Below are 20,799 nucleotides of genomic sequence, written 5' to 3' on the forward strand. Positions count from 1 at the left end.
CATTTAAGTCAAACAACTGTAAAATATTTACATGAGCTTTAAACATTCAGTATTATTAGTTTAGAAAAATAAAAAATTGACAAAACGAAAAAAAAAAATATAAAGGGAAAATTTATTTATGCATCGTTAAAAGATTTTTTGTCGTCAATAAAATTTCTCATTTCTTTTCTGCCTCTTTTGTTAAAAGTTTAATCTTTAAATTAGCCGGCAGATTATAACGTCATAGAAGTAAAATTTTGTTGAGAAAATCTTTAAGGTATTTATACTATAAGTGTACAGAAAAATTTGTTGATTTTTAAAAATTGAATATAATAAACTTTAAACACATTTTCAACATTAAAATATAATTTTTTTTAATACCGTAATTTTCATTAAAGTTTCACAGTGTACATTAATACATTAATCTGAATATATAGTAAGAACTTACATTTGGTAAATTTAGCATTTTTACCGTATTAATTTAATGAAATAGTTTGAAAGTCTCATCTATAATTGAATCATAGTTGATTTAGCATATGTTTAATCTGTAAATGTCTTATGCTTAAAAACAGTTTTAACGAAGCTAATTATCGTTAATTTTAATTTTATTTCAAAGCTTAATTGAATAAATATTTCAAAACTGTAAATTCTAATTTATACACAGTTTTTACAAAATGTAGAAATAAAGGAAACAATGTGTCAAGCAAATAAATTTAGTTGAATTTTTCAACGGTTGGTTATTTTATTCTGGCTACAACTATTCAACAATTAACTTCAACTATTTACTACTTACTACCAATGTATTTTACTACTGAATATTAGCATTCAGACTATAAAGTTGGGAAACATAAAAGTAAATTCTCGAAACTTTATTTATTACTAGTTGGCTATAAAATGACAAGTTGTCAGGAAATTGTTAGGAATAAAAAAATTAATTTTATAAAGAACGAGTTTTAACTTTTAATAACAAATTTAAAGTTTGTTGTTTACTAACTTACTGACCGGAAACTTATGACAGCTTATTGGTTTTATTTAAAATCTAAAGAATTTCAAAATACAATAGTTTACTATTCTTTTACTCAATATTATACAGTTTGATCTTATAATGTGAACCGTATTTTTAAGCATTTTAGTTTACAACAGTTTATGGAGAAAAAAAAATTAAGTTGTTTTAGCTACAAAATTAAAATTTCATTTTCAATTAGAATTTTTAATTCAAAAACAAAACTTTAAAGTTTATCCGAATAACTTTTAATATTTAATTTACAAGCAAAATATTTTAGTTTACTTGTACCTCAATAAATATTCTTAAGCTTAATAAAAAGATGATTAAAAATTAAACAGTAATATATATTTTCGTTTTAAGTAATAAAACTTTATCTAGAAAATAAATTAAAAAAATATATATGATCAATGTATTAGAAGTTTAAGAGTTTGTCTATTTTAATAGCTTTAATAGAAAAACTTACATTTCTTTAAAGACCCAATTACAATTAAACTTCAAAAACTTCTTTGATATGTTTCCAATACTTACGAACAAACAAAATTGTTTGTAAAAAGTGCCAATATTTAAACATTTTACACCTAATTATTATACCATTTGTTTGATTTGATAAAATTAAGTTTTGTATGAGGTTTATTGTGCTAAGTTTATAATGAATTTTCAATTACTCTGTAGATGACTGTTTTTAATTAAACTATTTGTATTTAAGGGCGAAAGTAAAAACTATTATCAAGGATTTTAGAGTATTATCTTAAATTGTATAACTATATATAGCCTTAATGTATAAAAAACGTATAGTAATTTGTAAAAATACATCATTCTCTAAAAATGAGTAGCTATTTTAACAACTTAGTTTATTTAGCTCTGTCTACCGAGTCTTTTTTAACAATGGTTGAATTTTTCCTTTGTAAACAGAATTTTGTTATAAATAATTATAGTAGAAAACATTTCAAAATTAATAGATTTACAGTAGTAAAAGAGTCAGCTAATATTTTTTTATTAACTAAAAGTTATTCCTACTACTAGGAAATTCTAGGTAATATTATTAATATTAGATTATTTTTAGGTGTTTTACTAAAAGTAACAAAATTTTTGAAAAAAAAAATTAAGACAATATAAAATTAGTTGCATTCAAAGCTTTACCTAATATATTTGTTTGCATAAATAAGTATTGTGTGCTTTTAAAGATATTATTACAGCTGTAGACTGTTGGTTTTTGGTAGAAAACAAACAATAGGTTTAAAAAAAGTTTAAACTACATTTATCATCAAGTTTAAAAACTAGTTGTAGCATATACCTTGGAAATACTCTTTGAAAAGCAAATTCTTATGTCATGGTTATTACATTGAACTATATTGTAAAGTTTAAGTGATCATTACAAAAAAGACTTAGTGTTGATGTTAATAAGATTTATGTATTTATTTCTACTCAACCGTTATGCTACAGAGTGAATTTCAAACTTCACGCACGCTTAAATTATAATATCTTATAATATAATGTCATCTAACAAATACTTTAAACTATTTGGTTTTTATATCAAAGAATTGTCTTATTTTCAGTTTTGTAAGACCTTTTATAAACTGTTTTCATATCAAATAAAAATTAAGTCTAACAATAGTTTACAACTAAAGTTATACAGCATACCATACATAACAACATTATTTGGAAGTTTGAAGTTTTAGATAAAAGTATGTATTATCGACCTAGTTTCTTTACAAGTCACTTATCAGTTAAAATGGCTAGAAAACCATAAAGTTTTTTGTTTTGTAACAATACTTATTTTTAACTTTAAGGAAGTTTTTTTCTTGTAACTTCAAACATAAAATATCATAATTTCCAGTTTTTTTTAATTTAAATGCCCAAATAAGTTATCATACATATTACAAATAGTATCATTAAAATACTTATCTAAATTATCGACCTATAAAGTGAAAATCTAAATTCAGAGGTTACTAAAGTTTAAAATACAATCAATTAGACTAAATATTTCCAGTTGAAACAGTAGTTTTACCTTATGTTTATAAATAATAATATTTTACCACATATTTCGGATGTTTTTTCAACAAAGTAATTAATTATTATCTTTGAAATACAGAAATATTCTACATAAAACAAGATTAAATACTATTTAAGTATATAAGAAAATTGTTGTGGTTATTATTTGTAGTTATTTGTACCACAGTTTTCGATTAAGTCTCATATAAATAGTTTTTAAGAAATTAGGAAAATTTTGACTGAAATTTTTGTTTAATTACTTCTAGAAACTGTACTTTTGAAATTACTTTATTTATTTTTTTTGGAAACCAAACTATTTTTATTTATGAAAAATAAAGGAACAAGTCAATGAATCTTATAGTGTGAGAAGAACACTGTATACAAGTCTTAAGTTACTACAACTACTTTAACAACGTTGCTTGAGAAAACCAAATAATTTGTTTTAAATATAAAAGTTGGATAATAATAAAACTACTGTAACTATAGAGAATTGTCAAGAAGGATATTTGATAAAAAAAAATAAATAACTTAAAACTTAAAAGTAACTTATTGTGTTGTTTGCAGTTATAAGCACAATATTTTATTAAACAATACAAAAAATATTTCAAATACTAGTGTAAATTTGGTCAGATTAAAACTTAAAACAAATAAATTTCAAAATTTAATACTATTACTATCAAAAAACTATAAATTCAACTTTTAGTCGTAATTTTTAAAAGAACAAAATAGCCTTTTTTAAATTAAATTAAATAACAACTAAATTTACAACACAACTAATTAATAAAAGTTTATTTTTTAAATATAAGTAGGTATAAAAACTTAAAACTATTAATAAAATGAAAAACTATTTTGTTTTTTGCTGAAACAAGCATTCATTCACTTAATTTAACTCTTTTTGATTATTTTTAATAACAAAACTGAAATTTCAAAAAAATAACACTTAATTAAACACGCGAATAGTTTTGTTAGAAATATGAATTATTTCACAACCATTTGTTTATTTAGTTAGAGCTAGTTTTATTTTCAAAATAAACTTAGTATTTTCCTTTATAAATCGAATCTGCTTTTTTTATCTACTGTAGATTTACATGACTTTAAGTTTTGTTTTATTCAAATATTAACCAAAATCAAGTAGTTTTTAATCTATATAAAAAAACTATTTATATCTACTACTTTTTGTATTTATTGATTTCAAACTTTAAGTCTTTACTACATTGATTTTCAACTAATGAAAAATATAGAAAACAAACCAACAAAAAAAAATAAAAAGTAATTTAGTGCTTCCTCTTTTAAATTTTTTTTAGTTTAAATGTTTGTTATTCTAAAATAGTTTACGTTAATCGTTTGTTATTATAAAATTTTTAACCTTAAAATTTGTAACGGTACCAAGTAAATATGAAAGACCAAAGTTGATACATGATTTAAGGATGCCTTATTCTGAAATAATTATTCAAAAGCTCAACAAAACTTTTTTTAAATTCATGTTTTACAAGTCGATAATTTTTTATTATATTGCCTAACACATGTTGAGGTTATTTAAAAGGATTTATGAAAACACAAAAACAAGCTTGTAAAAATATACTTTATTTTTAAACAATGCACAAAGAAGTTGTTTAGAGCAGGGTTTCCCAAACTTTTTTGCTAATGGCCCCTTTAAAGAGTTTAAAAAAATAATGGCCCCCTTCACCATATAGATTACTCATAAACTACGATAATATACACATAGGACCTTTTTTTTTTTGCTCTTCATCTGAAACTTAAGAATATCTAGTGTAAGTTTCTGTTTATACACATAAGACCTTTTTTTTTTTTTTTTGCTCTTCATCTGCAACTCAAAACTATCTAGTGTAAGTTTCAAGTTATGGCCTCATGGCCCCCCTGTGGCTCCTTTACTGCTCATGGCCCCCCCTCTTCCCCCTTTGCTCCTCATGGCCTCCTGAGTATCTGTCATGGCCCACTTTGGGAAACCCTGGTTTAGAGGCTTGAAAAGAAAATAACTTTATTTTTGAAATAAAAAACCACTTGATCGTTGCTAAAATAATTTTATTAAAGGAAATTAGATAATTGAGTAATCAGTATTGCTTTAGTTATTAAGCCTTAATAATATGTTTTCAATCAAACACCGGTTGTTTACGAAAACTTACCAGCTTCAAGTTGATTGTTTGTACTTGATTAACCTAATACTATATGATGTTATATAATTAAAAGTACATCAAGAGCTAATTATCTAGGTATACTCGATTAATTACTAATTTTTTTTTAACTAAAACATCTGGTTATAAATTTAATTTACCTAGTTTACGTTTAGGTCGACTAATTACACAGCTTATCATAAAAATTATAGGTAAAGAAAATTTTTACTAAATGTATAAACTTTTATAAAATCTGCCGTAAAAATAACGCAACATACATACTAGATTAAATATTTATACTTACTAGTAGTGTTATACTTAAACAAATTTATGTAGTTAAAAAATTACCTAAGACATATAAAACTTTAAGAGAACAAGTTAAACTTTTAGTATGTTGAAACCTTTTATAAACTATATTTTTACTATTAAGAATAAAAAAATGTTTAGTTGTAAATGATGTTTCAAGGCTATTTCGTGCTAATGTTTCTCTATTAATAAATTTTGTGTAAAAAATAAATACTGACCCAAACAATAACTTCTCAGTAGCTTAGCTTTTGCTAAACTTTAGTAGTACAGGTAGAGATTTCTTCTTCAGTACTAAATTTAACACAGCCCAAAAGTACGTGCCTAAGAAGTTTAAGTCTTAAATAAGTTTAATTCTATCAGAGTATACATTATAGAAACTAAAAACAATCATAACTTTTAATCAAAGTTTTTTAAAAAAACTATATTAGAAGATAAAATAAAACTTAAATAGTTATAACAAAAAAACAATTTGTATTAAAATGAGATAAAAACGTAGTAGATCTTTTTTTTTTATTAATAAATTTCAAAATTGCTGCAAAAAAGTGTATTTGAATTGTTGTATTCTTTTTTGATAAAGTACTTTAATAAAAACAGCAAAACTTTGAAAAGATTTTTCTAAATAAAAAAAAGTCAAACTTAGATAAATTTTATTTTTTATTGAACATTAATGATATTTTAAAAATATTCTCTAATGTTATCATACTTTTAAAATTATACAAAAAAATTCACAGTATAAACTTATTAAGCTTTTTATAAAAACTAAGATATTATAAAAAACCAAAAGTGTACAACGGAGTTGCAAAATAAAAAACATGAATACTGAATAAACGCTTCTTAATTTTAACTTTAAATGCTATACATAAAACAAGTCTTTTTCAACAACACAAATATATTTCAACAATTTTCTTCAGTGTGATTACAATTGTAACAAGGTAAAACAAATTTTAAACTTATATAGCCTTTTTAATTATATGAGAAATTATCAATCAATTAGTAAAAAAAACCCTAAACTATAACAAAAAATTAAAAACAACAAGGAAAACATAATTAACTGTAACATTTAAAACAAAACAAAATTAGTCTAATTTAAACAAGGATAATGAGTAATCAAACTCTCTTTGTTTGCATAATTCTGGCTTGTCTAAGTGAATATAAATAGCTTCTATTTTGATTAAATCAAAAATGTTCGTGCAACTTCTTAAAACTTTGAACTTTGTCTCACTGTAATTATTACCACATTTAGGATTTTTTACTAAGTGTTCTGAAATTGTTGCGCGGTACACAATCTACAAACACAAAAGTTGCGTGGTATACACGTATAAATGCTGTTGCGCAAACAGCTATATAGGACAAACATCTAGGCATTTAGAAACAAGAATAAAAGAGCACGTACCTAAGTGCGTGAAAGACCATATCAAAAATCAACCGAAGAAAATGAGTATTGCAACCTTAAACGCAACAAAAAGATCATCAATTTCAGAACACTTAGTAAAAAATCCTAAATGTGGTAATAATTACAGTGAGACAAAGTTCAAAGTTTTAAGAAGTTGCACGAACATTTTTGATTTAATCAAAATAGAAGCTATTTATATTCACTTAGACAAGCCAGAATTATGCAAACAAAGAGAGTTTGATTACTCATTATCCTTGTTTAAATTAGACTAATTTTATTTTGTTTTAAATGTTACAGTTAATTATGTTTTCCTTGTTGTTTTTAATTTTTTGTTATAGTTTAGGGTTTTTTTACTAGTTGATTGATAATTTCTCATATAATTAAAAAGGCTATATAAGTTTAAAATTTGTTTTACCTTGTTACAATTGTAATCACACTGAAGAAAATTGTTGAAATATATTTGTGTTGTTGAAAAAGACTTGTTTTATGTATAAAAATTAAAATTAGCAGACATATGTTTAAAATTTTAAATGCTATGCTTGAGTAATTTTGTGGCAATTTCCTCTTCGAAATGTGTCAATTATGGTGAACAGCCAAAAAAAATTTATTTAAGTAAAAAAATAAATAAATGGATTCTACAACTTTTTTTGTTCAATGTTTTTAGCCTTTTTTTGCTTTTAGGTGTTTAAAAATATTTTTAAAAACAAAACACATTAAATCTTTGGTATATTTCTTCTATTAATTCCTGTCACAATAGTTAATTTTTAGAGCCAAAATAGTCGCATGGAAACTCAACAGTTATTTTAAACTTTTTTTTTTTTTGTAATTAAATTATTTAATACTTGAATAAAGTTTTAGTTTTCTAGTAATTTTATTTTTGTTTGAAATTACTAAAGCACAAGTAATTTATTTTTAGTTTTATTAGGATAGAATTAGTATTTTTGTTCAATTAAAAACTTTTCTTAAATTATGTGAAGGTTTAATGCAACAAATATATATAAAGTCAGATCCCGCACATTAATTTAAACTTATAATGCCATAAGTTTATTATGCACTTTAAAGTTTAATTTTCCAATTTAGTGTATAATGAAAAAAAATTAAGAAATTTAACTAACTTTTAAGCATGAAATTAAATTAAGTCCCTAAAATTATTTTTATTTGACTAATTCAAAATATTAAATGATTAAAAAATTTAAAACTACATTGTTTAGTTTTTAAAATTTATATGATTATATACTAGTGTAGTTTTTTTTTTCTGTGTAAATTTTTCTTTGCAAAATTGAATATTGTAATAACTCTAGTTTTGATTCTATTTTTTTAATAACAATACTTTATTAAGGTAACAATATTATTTGATGTTCATTTATTAAAGCATTAAAAATATTTTTGTGTATTTAAGTTTTTTGGGTAAGTAATTGTAATCTGAAAAAATATTCTTGAAAAGTTTTATTTTCCAAAAATTTTTAAACTTTTAAATTTCAATGCAGATTTGTATAAAATTAAAAAAAAATATTTTTATGTTTATTTTGTTTATATTTGTAGCGCTAAAACTATACTTTTAACTTGTTTTCTGTTCATTAAAATTCATTTCTTTATTTAATTCTAATTTTTTTCCACATTTAGTCTTATTATTATGTCTTTTTTATTTTACTCCCATTTTCTCTATATTTCACTGTATATATTTATTAAGTATTTTATAAACACTAACAGGTTGAAAAAACCAAAAGTGTAGAACAGAGTTACAAAGTTATAAGTTCTGAATACTGAATAAACGCTCCTTTATTTTAACTTTAAATGCAACAGTCTATTAATTTGTGTCAATTTCCTCATAAAGATTTGTCATTTATGGTGTACAGCATAAATATTATTATTTATATAAAAAAATTAATGCGTGGTTTCTACAAGTTTTTTTTATTCAAAGCTTTTAGCCTATTTTTTGCTTCAAAGTGTTTAAAAATATTTTTAATACAAAGCATAATGCAGCTTTAGTAAATTTATACATTCATTCCTGTCACAATATGATAGAAGATTTCCGTAAATTTATTAAAACTTATAATGCAATAAGGCTATTATGCACTTTAAAGTTTAATTTTCCAATTCAGTGTATAATTAAGAAAAACTTAGAAATTTATAACTTTTAAGTATTAAGTTAATATTAAGTCCCTTAAACTATTTTGATTAGACTAATTTAAAGGGTCAAACAAACAAAAATGTTGAAATTACAGTGTTTAGTTCTAAAAAACTATTTAATTATTTGCTTTTGTAGATTTTATTCTGAAAATTTTTCATTGCAAAATAAAATACTATAATAACTCTGATTTTGACTAAATTTTACTAATACTATTTTATAAAATAACAATACTTTATTTATGTAACAATATTATTTGATGTTCATTTATTAAAGCATTGAAAATATTTTTGGGTATTCAAATTTTATTAAAGACTGTTTGGTTGAAAATGTTTTTATTATCACTTTTCAAAAGGTAATTGTAATTTGAGTTAATGTTCTTATAAAGTATTATTTTACAAAAATTTTCAATCATTTTAATTAAATTTTAATGCAGATTTGTATCCAATTGAAAAACAAATATTTTAAGTTTGACCTTATGTGTAGAACTAAAAGCTATATATTTACTAATTTCATGTTTACTTTTTTTTTTTTGCTTATTTCTTTATTAACTTCTAGTTTTTGCAATATTAATTATTATTATTATGTCTTTATAACTTTAAATATTACTCCTATAGTAGAATAATTAACTTAAGAACGTATAAAATAGCTATGCAGCCACACAGTATGGTCAAACTTTAGGTTTAATCAAATTTACTCACACAAGTTCAGTCTATTCATGTTTACTCAGACTAGTTTGAAATTTTAAAATGATCAGGCGGACTCAGGCTAATTTACACTAGTTTAAAGTTTTGTAATTCCTCTAAAACAAAATTCTTCTGAATAAGTTATACCTAATACTTTATCAAATTATTTAACCTGAACCTCAGCATATGCTAGCTAACTTTTGGTAAACTAGTAAGCTTCTTTATATAAAAAAAATACCTATGTGTTTTAAATGCCTGCTTGCAATTTATGAAAGAAATTATAGTTATCTTAGAAAAAAATTTAGTTACATAGTTTTGTAATAGAATAGGTTTAATTGCCTAACTTTAATGGCCTCAAAATATAATTTATAATTTTAGCAGACTAATTTAACAAAGAGTAATGGATCCTCAATACATTGTTGCACTCAAAATGGCTGGTGAAGAATTCGCCAATAAGTACTACCATGACTGGTATCATGATCCCGCTTCTTTGAAGGAGTATGTTCAATATTTTTTATATTTTTATTATTAAGCTAGGTTACCTGATAATTTAAAATAACTAAGTCCTATTATTATCTTATACTTATTATTTTTTTGATGTTAAGTTATTTTAGTTATGTGAAAAAAAAATTGAACCTCTAAAACTATTTTTAAAAGATAAAAAATAATTTACAAATAAATAACAGTTTCTACGGTGCCGATTCAACATACAAGCATGGACCGCGTACAGTCAGAGGAGTCGATGTTAGTTGTTTACCAAATATTTTGAAATTATCCTACAAGTTGCTGTATATGTAGTTTTAAAGTTCATTATAGTAACTGCTTTAAATCTGCTAGTAATACATTATTTTAATATCAATAAAAAGAAATCAAAATGTATATATATATTATTTTTAATTATACATATTATGACTGTAATCAATTAAATATTTAGTACTATACAATATTCCTTGTTAGTCTGTATTCATTAAAAAATAATTAGACAACAAACTATTATACTTTAGAAAATAAATAAATAAATAATTTTCACATTGTTTGTAAACAACTTACATCATTTAATGAGTTGAGACTTTTCAAAATCAATTAAATTAAAATCTTTAGGCTATCGAGAAAGAAATTGAAAAGGAGAATTACCGCAACGTGCAGGGTAACATCGTGAACATCAGCTCGAGGGCGACATCTAGCGGACACATCACCGTCAAGGTGGACGGGGAAATGTCAAACGACAACGGTCCAATGAGGAAGTTCACCCAGTTCTTCATCATAAACCCGGATGCTGCCACGGGAGAGTGTTACGCGTTCAAGGACGAGTTGAAGTTCGTTGAGGAAGAAATTCACGAGATCTTCATCGGCAGGATCGGGTCGTCCGTGAAGAAGGGGCAGCTGAGGGATCACTTCGGGAGGTACGGGGAAGTCCGTCACGTGAAACTGGTTCGCGGTTACAATAGACCAAGCCACGGCTACGTGGGATTCACGGATGCGGAGTCGGTGAAAAGAGTGCTTGAAAACTTGGTAAGAGTATTTCTATTTTGTTTTATAAATAGCTTTGATTTATCATATAATATTAAATATAGTTTTAAAAGTTCTAACATTTGTTTAATAAAAAACGCTACTTTAAACATATGCACTAACCGTAATTTTAAAATATGTATATACTTGAAAATTTTCAATGATTATCAACAGAGTGAATCTCAAAAGATTGGGGACGTTGTGATCAAGATTGAAGCGAAAAAGCAAAGAGACCCGAAAGACCAAAGTCCTAAGATAAAAAACAAACGTAGAGTTGTAAGAGAAAACGTTTCAGCCCCAGCTCAAGCTCCAGCTGCACAACAAGATGAAGCTCCCATCGAGGCTCAACCGGTAAAGATGACTTATGCTAGTGCTGTTAAGAAGGAGACGCCTGTAGAAGAAGCCGTAGAAAAGCCTAAGAGTGATCCTAAGGTAAGTTTTATTGTTACTGGCAAGGCTGATTTAATTTTAAACCAAAGATCTAGTTAATTTGAACATTTTTATAAAATCATTTATATTTTACCACAGCCTTCGAAGCCAGCAGAAACCAAATCACCAGCCGACAACAAAAGTGAAGGGAGTCAGAAAAAAGATGAAAGAAACGAGAAAGTTGAATACCCAGTTGAGCAACAACTGTTTGTTGGCAACCTGAAGGATTTTGTGACAGAGGCTGAGCTGAAGGGTCACTTCGGACATTACGGAACTGTCGCCAGAGTCAACATAGTGGTCGCACGTCCCGACAGCCACAAGCCAAATTACGGTTTTGTGGTTTACGAGGATGCTGAATCCGTTGATCGTGTTTTTAATAACCTGGTATGTTTTTCTTTTACTTTTTTTATCCTTTTTATGAAGTAAAGTAAAGATAATTAGTTCGTTTTAATGAACGATTTTAATACTAAAGTTGTTAAATGCATTATACGTGAATGAACTACAAGTTACACTTTTTTAAACATTAAAAATTATTTTTTATTGTTACATTAGAGCGAAGCGAGACAGATGGAAGGTTGTAAAGTAAACATCTTGGAAAAGAGACAGGAAATCAGAAAGCTTAAAAGAATGTACCAGAAGAAGAATCCCGTCAGGAACTCTGACAGATTCAGGAAGTAGATCGGAATATGTTTCAACATAATCTAAAAAAAATTATAGGACATTTGTAACTTGTTTTTATCGTAGATTCGTAGAATAAAATAAATATTTATAATGACAGATACTATGTAATTTTTTGTATCGATATGTTCTATAATCAAATCTAATTACAAATATTGAACTTCACCACACTACCAACAACAACATTATCCGAGACAACCTACGACCTTATTAGGACTCATCAGTCCGGCACAGTCGCGAGAAACCGCTGTTTATTTCTTGACAAACGGGCTTAAGTTCAAAGTACTTAAGCGACCGTTTATGAGTAAAGTTGAAAAATTCTATGATTAGCTTTTAAGATTAAATATAGAAAGTCTAATTAATACGTGTAAACATCCAGTTAGGCCTTTAGTTATGATTTCAATCCTTGTGTTTTTAATGTTTGATCAAAAATTTACTTGATATGTCCTCGCACTTGATCAAAAAATATTTAATTAACTAAAATATTTATAAATAACATTACTATTAAAAAGGATCGTCATGTGGGGTGGCACACTGGAGCTAGACACCTAATTCACCTAATTAAATATAAAATAAAGAAGAAATAAATTTTCTTTTAATTTCGGGTTTTTGCATTTTTTCATTAAAAATAATAAGTTAGATTTTTTTCTAATTTTAACATTCGACCTTCAAATAATCGTATAATTTGAGCTGCAAACTTATTCAGAGTCAGCTGCATTTTAAACATATAAAAATTTTACACATAAAAAATAGTTGAAAAGCTTAATTTTGAACTGCAAAAAACTGCAGCACAATGTGAATTAAAAAATTAGTTTTAAATAACATGCAATGGAATATGTGCTGATGAAAAGTTTATTCTTTAAGTTGAATATTGCCAAACCAAAACCCCGTGGTCAATACTATACAAGAAAATAAAACTAACAAAGCCAAAAGTTATAAAAAGTTCTAAAAAGGCATTATTGTAAAAATTACAAAATTTTATACTTTTGTGTGTGTTTTATTGACAAATGTTTTAGTAAATTAGACAATTGTTCATATAAGAATTAAACATCTTTTACACACCATTATTTTAGCATTTTAGAATACCTTAAAGTATTTATAGAAAATAAAGGCTACCTCTCTTATGTACATATAACACTTGGATTTTTTGAGAGATTAATTAATTTTGTTAATTTTTTCAGGGGGTGCGCAAACTATTTTTTTTTTTAAATTCCCTAAATTAAAGCTTTTGGGCCACAAATTTTTTGGGGTCAATTTTCTCGGAAATTTAAAAAATTACTAAAAATCTATCTCCTACTTCATTTTTCAAGCAATCTTCTTCAAATTTTAGAAAATCTTCCTTACATTACAAGAAAAAAACGTTACTTATGAATTTAGATAAATAAAATAAATCAAAATTTTATAAAAAAAAATTAAAATAAAAAGTCTTTTTTTTTTTTTTTAAAAAAAATTACCACAAATTTATAAATTCACAAGTAATATATTTTTGTTAGTGTATATAGATTAAACTCTTAAAGTTTGAAGAAGATTGCTTAAAAAATGTAGGAGATGATAAATTTTAAACAAACTAGCTTTTTTTCGCTGATTTAGTTTTCCCTTCCCATAGGTAACCTACTATGCGGCCCGACTTTGACTGGTCATATCTTAAGAAACAATTCGAATCTTTAAAACAATAAAAAGCATCTTAAAGCTAAAAAAAAATCTCTAAAATATGATCAATTTCTAAAAAACATGGCTTACCCCCCTATGGCCCTAAACTACAAATAAATAGTCAACTAAGTATAACAATTAATACCTCAAAATATTTTTCTCTGTGCAATTTCTAAATAATGTTCAATATTTATTTTATATCAACAAAAAATAATTGTATTATACTCAAAATAACTCTTTTTTTTTTTGTTGCAGCTTTTAATATACTATATTTATCTTTTATATAAAATTGTTAAATCTTCAGTATTAACATTGAAAGTTTTAAATTTTTTAATTTTTGTAGAAGAAATCTAAAGAGCTAGTTTTTTTTTAACTTCTACATTTTTACCTATATTACAATATAAAACTGTAAAAATAAATCTTAACAAATGAAGAAAATATGAAATATAAACAAAATTAAAAATAAAAATTTCATACCACTTGAACTGCAGTCTTGATTAATAGCAATATCTGGTGTTTGTCTACTGTTTTTCAATTCAAGCTTTTGAACTTCAAATAATTTTCCTATCTGACATATTTTTAGACTCGCAACAATCCATACAACATTACTTTGCATATTTTTTTAAATAATAATCTAAAAATTAAAGAAAACAAACGTTTACTTTTACTTTAGTATTATAAAACATGTTTTACAAAAAAAAAAAAACAAAAAACAATTCACTTTAAAGATATCAGGATTGCCTTGCCACTCTTTCAGTCAAAATAACTGTCCTGAGTTAGTTTAAAAATGTCATGTGTCATCAAAGCATTTTAAATTATTTTAGAGAATTTTTTTATTGTTTTTAAACTAATAGAAACTAAGACTTATAACAAAGCTTTTAAAACCACTAAATCTACCCTCGGTAGATAAAATAACAGTTCTATCTTTAGTCAGCCTGAGCTTAAAAATACTTAAAACATTCTGAGTTATCCTGATTTTTACTGAGTCATACTAAAGTTTTCCAACACTTCATAAAATTCTGAGTTATCCTGAGTGTGTGGAAAGATTTTACTAAATGTTTCTGATACAAAACAAAATGTTTAAAATATAAATTTTTTAAGGTCAACTTTTTCAATGCCTTAAAAATTCATAAAAAATATATCTTTTCACTTATCTTAAAATCATTTTTTCTAATATCTTAAGGGAATAGCATTTTTTAAATACTACAAACAGTTGGTAAAAAGAAAATTTTTTTAAATAATTATTTGAATTTCTATTATTTGAATAATTAATGATTTAAAACTAAATAAATTTAAATTTAAAATTAATCAATTATGTCCTTTAGACTATAAATTGATTGTAAAAATTCTGTTTCACAAGTTGCTATAAATTTATTCATGATGTGACTAAAGAAATTTTAAAATAACTTGCTACAAAAATTGATTATTTTTTAAACTTTATGACTGATAGAACAACAAAGTTTGATTTGTTTGTTATCTTAATAAAAAAAACTACTTTTAATAACAATTTTAAGTTTAGGTTATTTAAACAATACTTTTAGTATAGTGAGATTAAAACTGTAATCACAGTATGAACTGTTTATTTATTATTTATTTTTATTTATTTTTTAATTTTTTTTCAGTTGTTTGTTTTTTTTTAAATTATATTGTTAATATTTTTATTCTTATTATTAATTTATTTTTATGTATTAGCAGTTGTTTATTGTTATTTTTAAAACAATTTGTTTATTCTTGAATCATTATCACTATAAAACAGGTTTAGCTTTATGGTTTGTTAACAAAATGTTAGCATTTTTCCTTATAAAAAAATCTGTCATAAGGTTATACTACTGCGGTGCACTAACTAGTTGCGTACTGTTTGAGTCTAAATTCTTATGAAGTTAATGAAGTTATAAAATTTTTCCTTATGGAGTTTTTCATCAACATCGGTGCGCATTTGAAATTACGCACCGAATCAGTATACTGGGTAATTTCCCTAACTTGTCACTAATTGGTATTAGAAATTTCGTTTAACTTTTCGAATACTAGAAAAACATAGTTGAAAAAAGGCAAATTAAGCAAAAAAAATTAACAATAATGGATAAAGATATTACATTTTTATTTACTTCTTTTTTTTTGGGTGGCACGCATGCGCCAGCGTCCCTCCCCACGCTACGCCCCTGAGCGATATATAGCTAACAAATACATGTAAATTTTAAATGTTATTTGCCATTTGTGTAAAAAATTATTTCAAAAACAAAAAATAACAATTATAGATATGTTTGGATTTTACTTAGTAAGACAAAATTTATGTAAAAAACATTTTATTGATTAAGTTCATGAGAGAGTGAAAAAAAAAGAGTGAAAAACTTATTTTTAAGATATTTTATAAATTATTAGCTAGCCTACAAGTTAATTTTACTGATTTTTGAAAATAAACTAATCTCTTAGATAAGGCCAGTCAAAGTAAAATTTTCTTATTAGATGGAAAACAAAACAATAAATTTAAAAAATTATAAAACCTATCTCTCCTTTTTATTATTTAAGCTAGTAAAAATTCTAGCATGTGTTCCTAGCTAGTTTTGAAACATATTTTTTGACATAATTTTAAAATATTGAGAAAAAAGTTATGGTAAAAGTTATCAATTTTTTTTAGTTAAAAAATATCCTAAAATCAAAAATATTTTTCTACAATAATTTAAAAACTTTTGTTTTTTTGTTGTCATAAAGTACTGTATAAAAATACTGAAGCAGATTAAACCTTTAAAACTGAGGACTAAACGAAAAAAACATAAATGAATTTAGGTTCATAAAAAAATGTGTTTAATATGAGGTAATGAGTGTGTTTATAATCATACTTTCCATCAGAACTGTAAGAACAGAATCATACTTGCTAAAACGAATTGTTTTAATTACTCAAATTTCAATTTAAAAAAAAGTAAAATTTAAGCTGAAGTGCCCATTTACTGTAACAAAATAGCATTTTGACAACTCTGACCAGGTTTACATTTTTTAAAATTTTCTGAATAATGAATAAACGTTGGTCTGTTGTAAGTAAAATTATGCACGAGTAATTTTGTCGCAATTTTCTTTTATATATGTAAAAATTATAACATACAACATATACATAAACATTATTCTTATCAACTAATAAGTAATTTATTTAGTTTATATATATTTATATTTTATATTTGTATGTTTTTTTTTTTAAATAATTGTTTATGTTTCAAATCGTTGCTTTCAAACAAATAGTTAGAAACATAATGTAATAAAAAATGGGTATATTTTGATTGTAAACCTTCCTTCAAACAATTTTTAAATGTTGAAAGTCAAAATAGGCGTATATATACTTAAGAATAATCAGTTGTCTTCTAAACTTACTATATTAAAAGAGACAGAGATACGAATGGGCTTATTTTATAGTTTCCAATTTAGTTTCAGTTTTTTTTATTTTGCTTAAACTTAAAAATATATTGTGTTAGTTATATGTAAAAGTAAGATTGATATAGTTACTACTTTTTATTTATTTAACTATTTTAATTATAAAAGGCGTAAATACAATAAGCAGTTACATTAAAGAAAAATTCAAACACTGATTACTATTTAAAAGGATTTAGTTTTTCTTGAATAGTTTTAAAATTACCATTGTAATACTTTTAATAAACAAATGAAATTTAAAAATGGTAGCTTTAAGCTATTTAAAACTGAACTAACAAATAAAGATTTTACGGCTAGTTTTAATTTATAACTCTTTAAAACTTGTTGTATAATGAAACACCATTCTTCCTTCAATTTTAGTACTAATTATTATATTTTTTAAGGCCTACTTAAGCTAATTTAAGATTACTTTAATTAATTTAATGTTTGTCTAGAATGTATTTCGTTAGAGCTTATTAAAAAATAAAATGTTTGTATGGTGAGTTTTAAAATATTTATAAAGGAGATTGTGTTAAGATAAGAATAATTACTTAACAAAAATACTAAAAATAATTTAAAAACAAACCAATCAAAAATATTAAATATATATAGGTTTTAATAGTTTCATTTATTATTTACAAAAAAAAATTGTTTATCTATTCAGCCTAACAACTCAACTGTATTATAGTTTTGTATTTGTTCTAGTTGTTCTGTTGTAATCATATTATATGTAGTACAAATTTAAAAGTCAAAATAGCTGAAATTCTTGTTAACAAAATAGAATTTTAGAAAGTACTGCAACAGATAACAACTTTTATCAAATTGTTTAGTAAAAATACAGTTTAGAAATATTCAACATGTCACTATATCTTGCAGGTTTGTTACAAATTTAGGCTAGGTTTTTTTTGATACTTTTTGAAAGTTTTAGAGTGACTTATGCTTTTTTTGATAAACTTTGGTTTGTTTTATTGTTAAAAAAATAACTCAGGCTTGCTTTTTGTTTGAATTTAAACGATTCTAAAAAAATTTCAATTTATTATTTTAGGTATTTCTTATCTAACTATAATCTACTGATTTTTTTTAGTCATCTAAGATTAATTATTTTTAATTATAGTGTTAGTATGTTTCTAACTATTAACAAACTAGGTTATTTATGACAATTTAGCAAAATTTTTAAATTCTCTGAAAACTCTAAAGCAGATTTCCCAAAAACTAGGCCAAGTGGCCCCCTTAGGGACCACTACAAAAATTTAGGGAGTCATGAGCAGTAAAGGGGCCACTGAGGGGCACAAGGCCATAATTTGAAAACGATAGTTATTACTAGATATTATAAAAAAATAGGAAAGTTAGGAGGCCACAAGTCGTAAAAGGGGGAGCCAAAAAGCTATAATTTGAAACTTACACTAGATATTCTGGATTTGATGATGAAGAGCAAAAAAAAGGTTTTAGGCTGTTTTGTTTGTAGTTTTTTGAGAAATATTGTTGGATGGGGCCATAGTAATTTTAATTTCTTTAAAAGGACCTTTTGAACATAAAATTGGAAAACCCTGGTCCTTATAGACATATATTTGGTTTTATTATTTAATGATCTTATATTGTTTTCTAAATGTTTTTACCTACAAATTTAAATAGTTATTTGTCTTAACTAAAAAATATTTCTCAGTTTACTGGAATAAAAAGAGCTTATTTTAATAAAGATTTGCAAATTAAATATTTTATTTACAACCAAAGTATTCCGAAATATTCAAGTATATTAGATTTAAATACTGTGTTATTATACTTGAAAACGTCGCAATATTTTACCACCGAAACCTAGTTGTATATAAAATACTTAATTTGTACATCTATATATCTATAAACTGTTATAAACATGCCATTTATGTTGCTTGGAAAAATACGATATTGAAAAAATTTAAAAAGATTTATCATTAAATAAAAGAAAAGAAAGGCAGCAACCTTGCCTACATAATCAAAACATGTATTTCAAAAGAACAAAAACCACTAAATAATAACAAAAAAATAACAACAAAATAAATCCAAAAACAAGAACAAACAAAGCAAAAATAAGTTAACTTGTACATAAGATGTTTTTAAAATAGGCTAACTAAAATTATTCAATTTTAGTTGAAACGTCACAATGTGTTTTTTTGTGTAATTCTTTAAAAATCTTACTTTGTTCTTTATTTCCTTCTGAGGAGATGCATAAAGCATCGAAACTAAGTAAACGATTTGAAAGTTAATTGTTTTTTATATTATAAATATAAACTTTTGCACATATACAGAATTAAGTTATTTACCTCGATAAATTAAATTGTTTAATCTTATTAGTTTATTCATTCTTACTTAAAAACTTTCTTTGAGTTAAATATTATGTTGGTATATATTCCTTCATTGGCTAAAAATACTTATTATTATCTTTAATCACTACTGATGTATAATGATAAAATCACTTTTATATATGAAAATGTGTTTTTTTTCTTCGCAGACAAGTAGCTAATTTATTGTTTAATTTATTGTTGTTTCAAATAACTCTAGTTATTTTTGAATGACTTAAAATTCTAAGTTTTAATACATATTTCTTTTACTACTAAAGTATTACTCTTAATTTACGCACTTATATAATTACATTTACAATGGAACTATATGATAAATTCATTACACTTAGTTTAATAACATTTTCCGTGCTATAAATTTTATTAGATCTTGCAATCCAAAGGAAGTATTACTAAAACTAAAATTAAAATTTTAATAAACCATAAAATGTAATTTACCAATAAATTACTTTTTAACTGTAGTTTACAATCTAATTATGAAATGAGGTTCATAAATAACGGAAGAACTTAGTTACAAAGTATTTCTTATGATAACGATTTGGTTACAACTAAATCTATATATTTAAACTATAATCGTATATAATTATAGAACAAATTTATCTTTCATAATTAAAAAAATTGTCTAAATAACTTCAAGTCATGACGCTAGAAAACAATGTTATTAAAACCGATATGGAGAATATAAAGTTTCAACGAGTTTCTAATACCTATAAAAAAGACAAAGATTATCTACAACTTTGTAAGCAAAAAGCTGAAAGAAAATATCGAAATAGAATTAAGCAAAGTGAGGATCTTACTAATGAACATTGTAAGTAAAATGTAAATATTTTTAGTTTTGTTTAAATGTATAAAAAAAAACCTTAAATTCATTATGTATTTGACAGTTTTTTAGTTTATTGAACGTCATATATTAGATGACAAACTCAAAAATCTATTTTTGATACTAGATATTTTAATCAGAGTATAATAATCAACTATTCAATGTATAACTTTACAATTATAATAAATAAATAGATTATAAAAAAAGAAAATGATGTGGTTTCCCTCGCATTAAAAAATATATATTTAGGTAATGCTACAAAAGATGACATTGAATTAACATCAGTAATAAAACTGAACAAACTTATATTGAATGAAGATTTCTCTGCTAAAAAACATGAAAGAATATTAGAAAAAATCACA

General features: G+C 24.3%; 1 protein-coding gene across 1 annotated transcript; it reads left to right on the forward strand.

Annotated features, from left to right (window-relative positions):
- The first annotated feature begins 10,022 nt into the window (after positions 1-10,022).
- Positions 10,023-12,790, forward strand: LOC145841720 (ras GTPase-activating protein-binding protein 1-like). The gene is made up of 7 exons (XM_082949070.1): positions 10,023-10,120; positions 10,309-10,366; positions 10,724-11,134; positions 11,306-11,563; positions 11,660-11,944; positions 12,113-12,234; positions 12,751-12,790. The coding sequence occupies exons 1-7, from the start codon at positions 10,023-10,025 to the stop codon at positions 12,788-12,790; spliced, it is 1,272 nt and encodes a 423-aa protein (XP_082805196.1).
- Positions 12,791-20,799: the final 8,009 nt, after the last annotated feature.

Source organism: Thalia democratica, chromosome 7 (genome assembly GCF_965202585.1).
Source record: "Thalia democratica chromosome 7, ktThaDemo2.hap1.1, whole genome shotgun sequence".
Classification (NCBI taxonomy): domain Eukaryota; kingdom Metazoa; phylum Chordata; class Thaliacea; order Salpida; family Salpidae; genus Thalia; species Thalia democratica.

Coding starts and splice junctions, on each gene's coding strand:
- LOC145841720 (XM_082949070.1), top strand. CDS start 10,023: ATGGATCCTCAATACATTGTTGCACTCAAAATGGCTGGTGAAGAATTC. Junction 10,121..10,308: donor GATCCCGCTTCTTTGAAGGA/GTATGTTCAATA, acceptor AATAAATAACAG/TTTCTACGGTGCCGATTCAA. Junction 11,135..11,305: donor AAAGAGTGCTTGAAAACTTG/GTAAGAGTATTT, acceptor GATTATCAACAG/AGTGAATCTCAAAAGATTGG.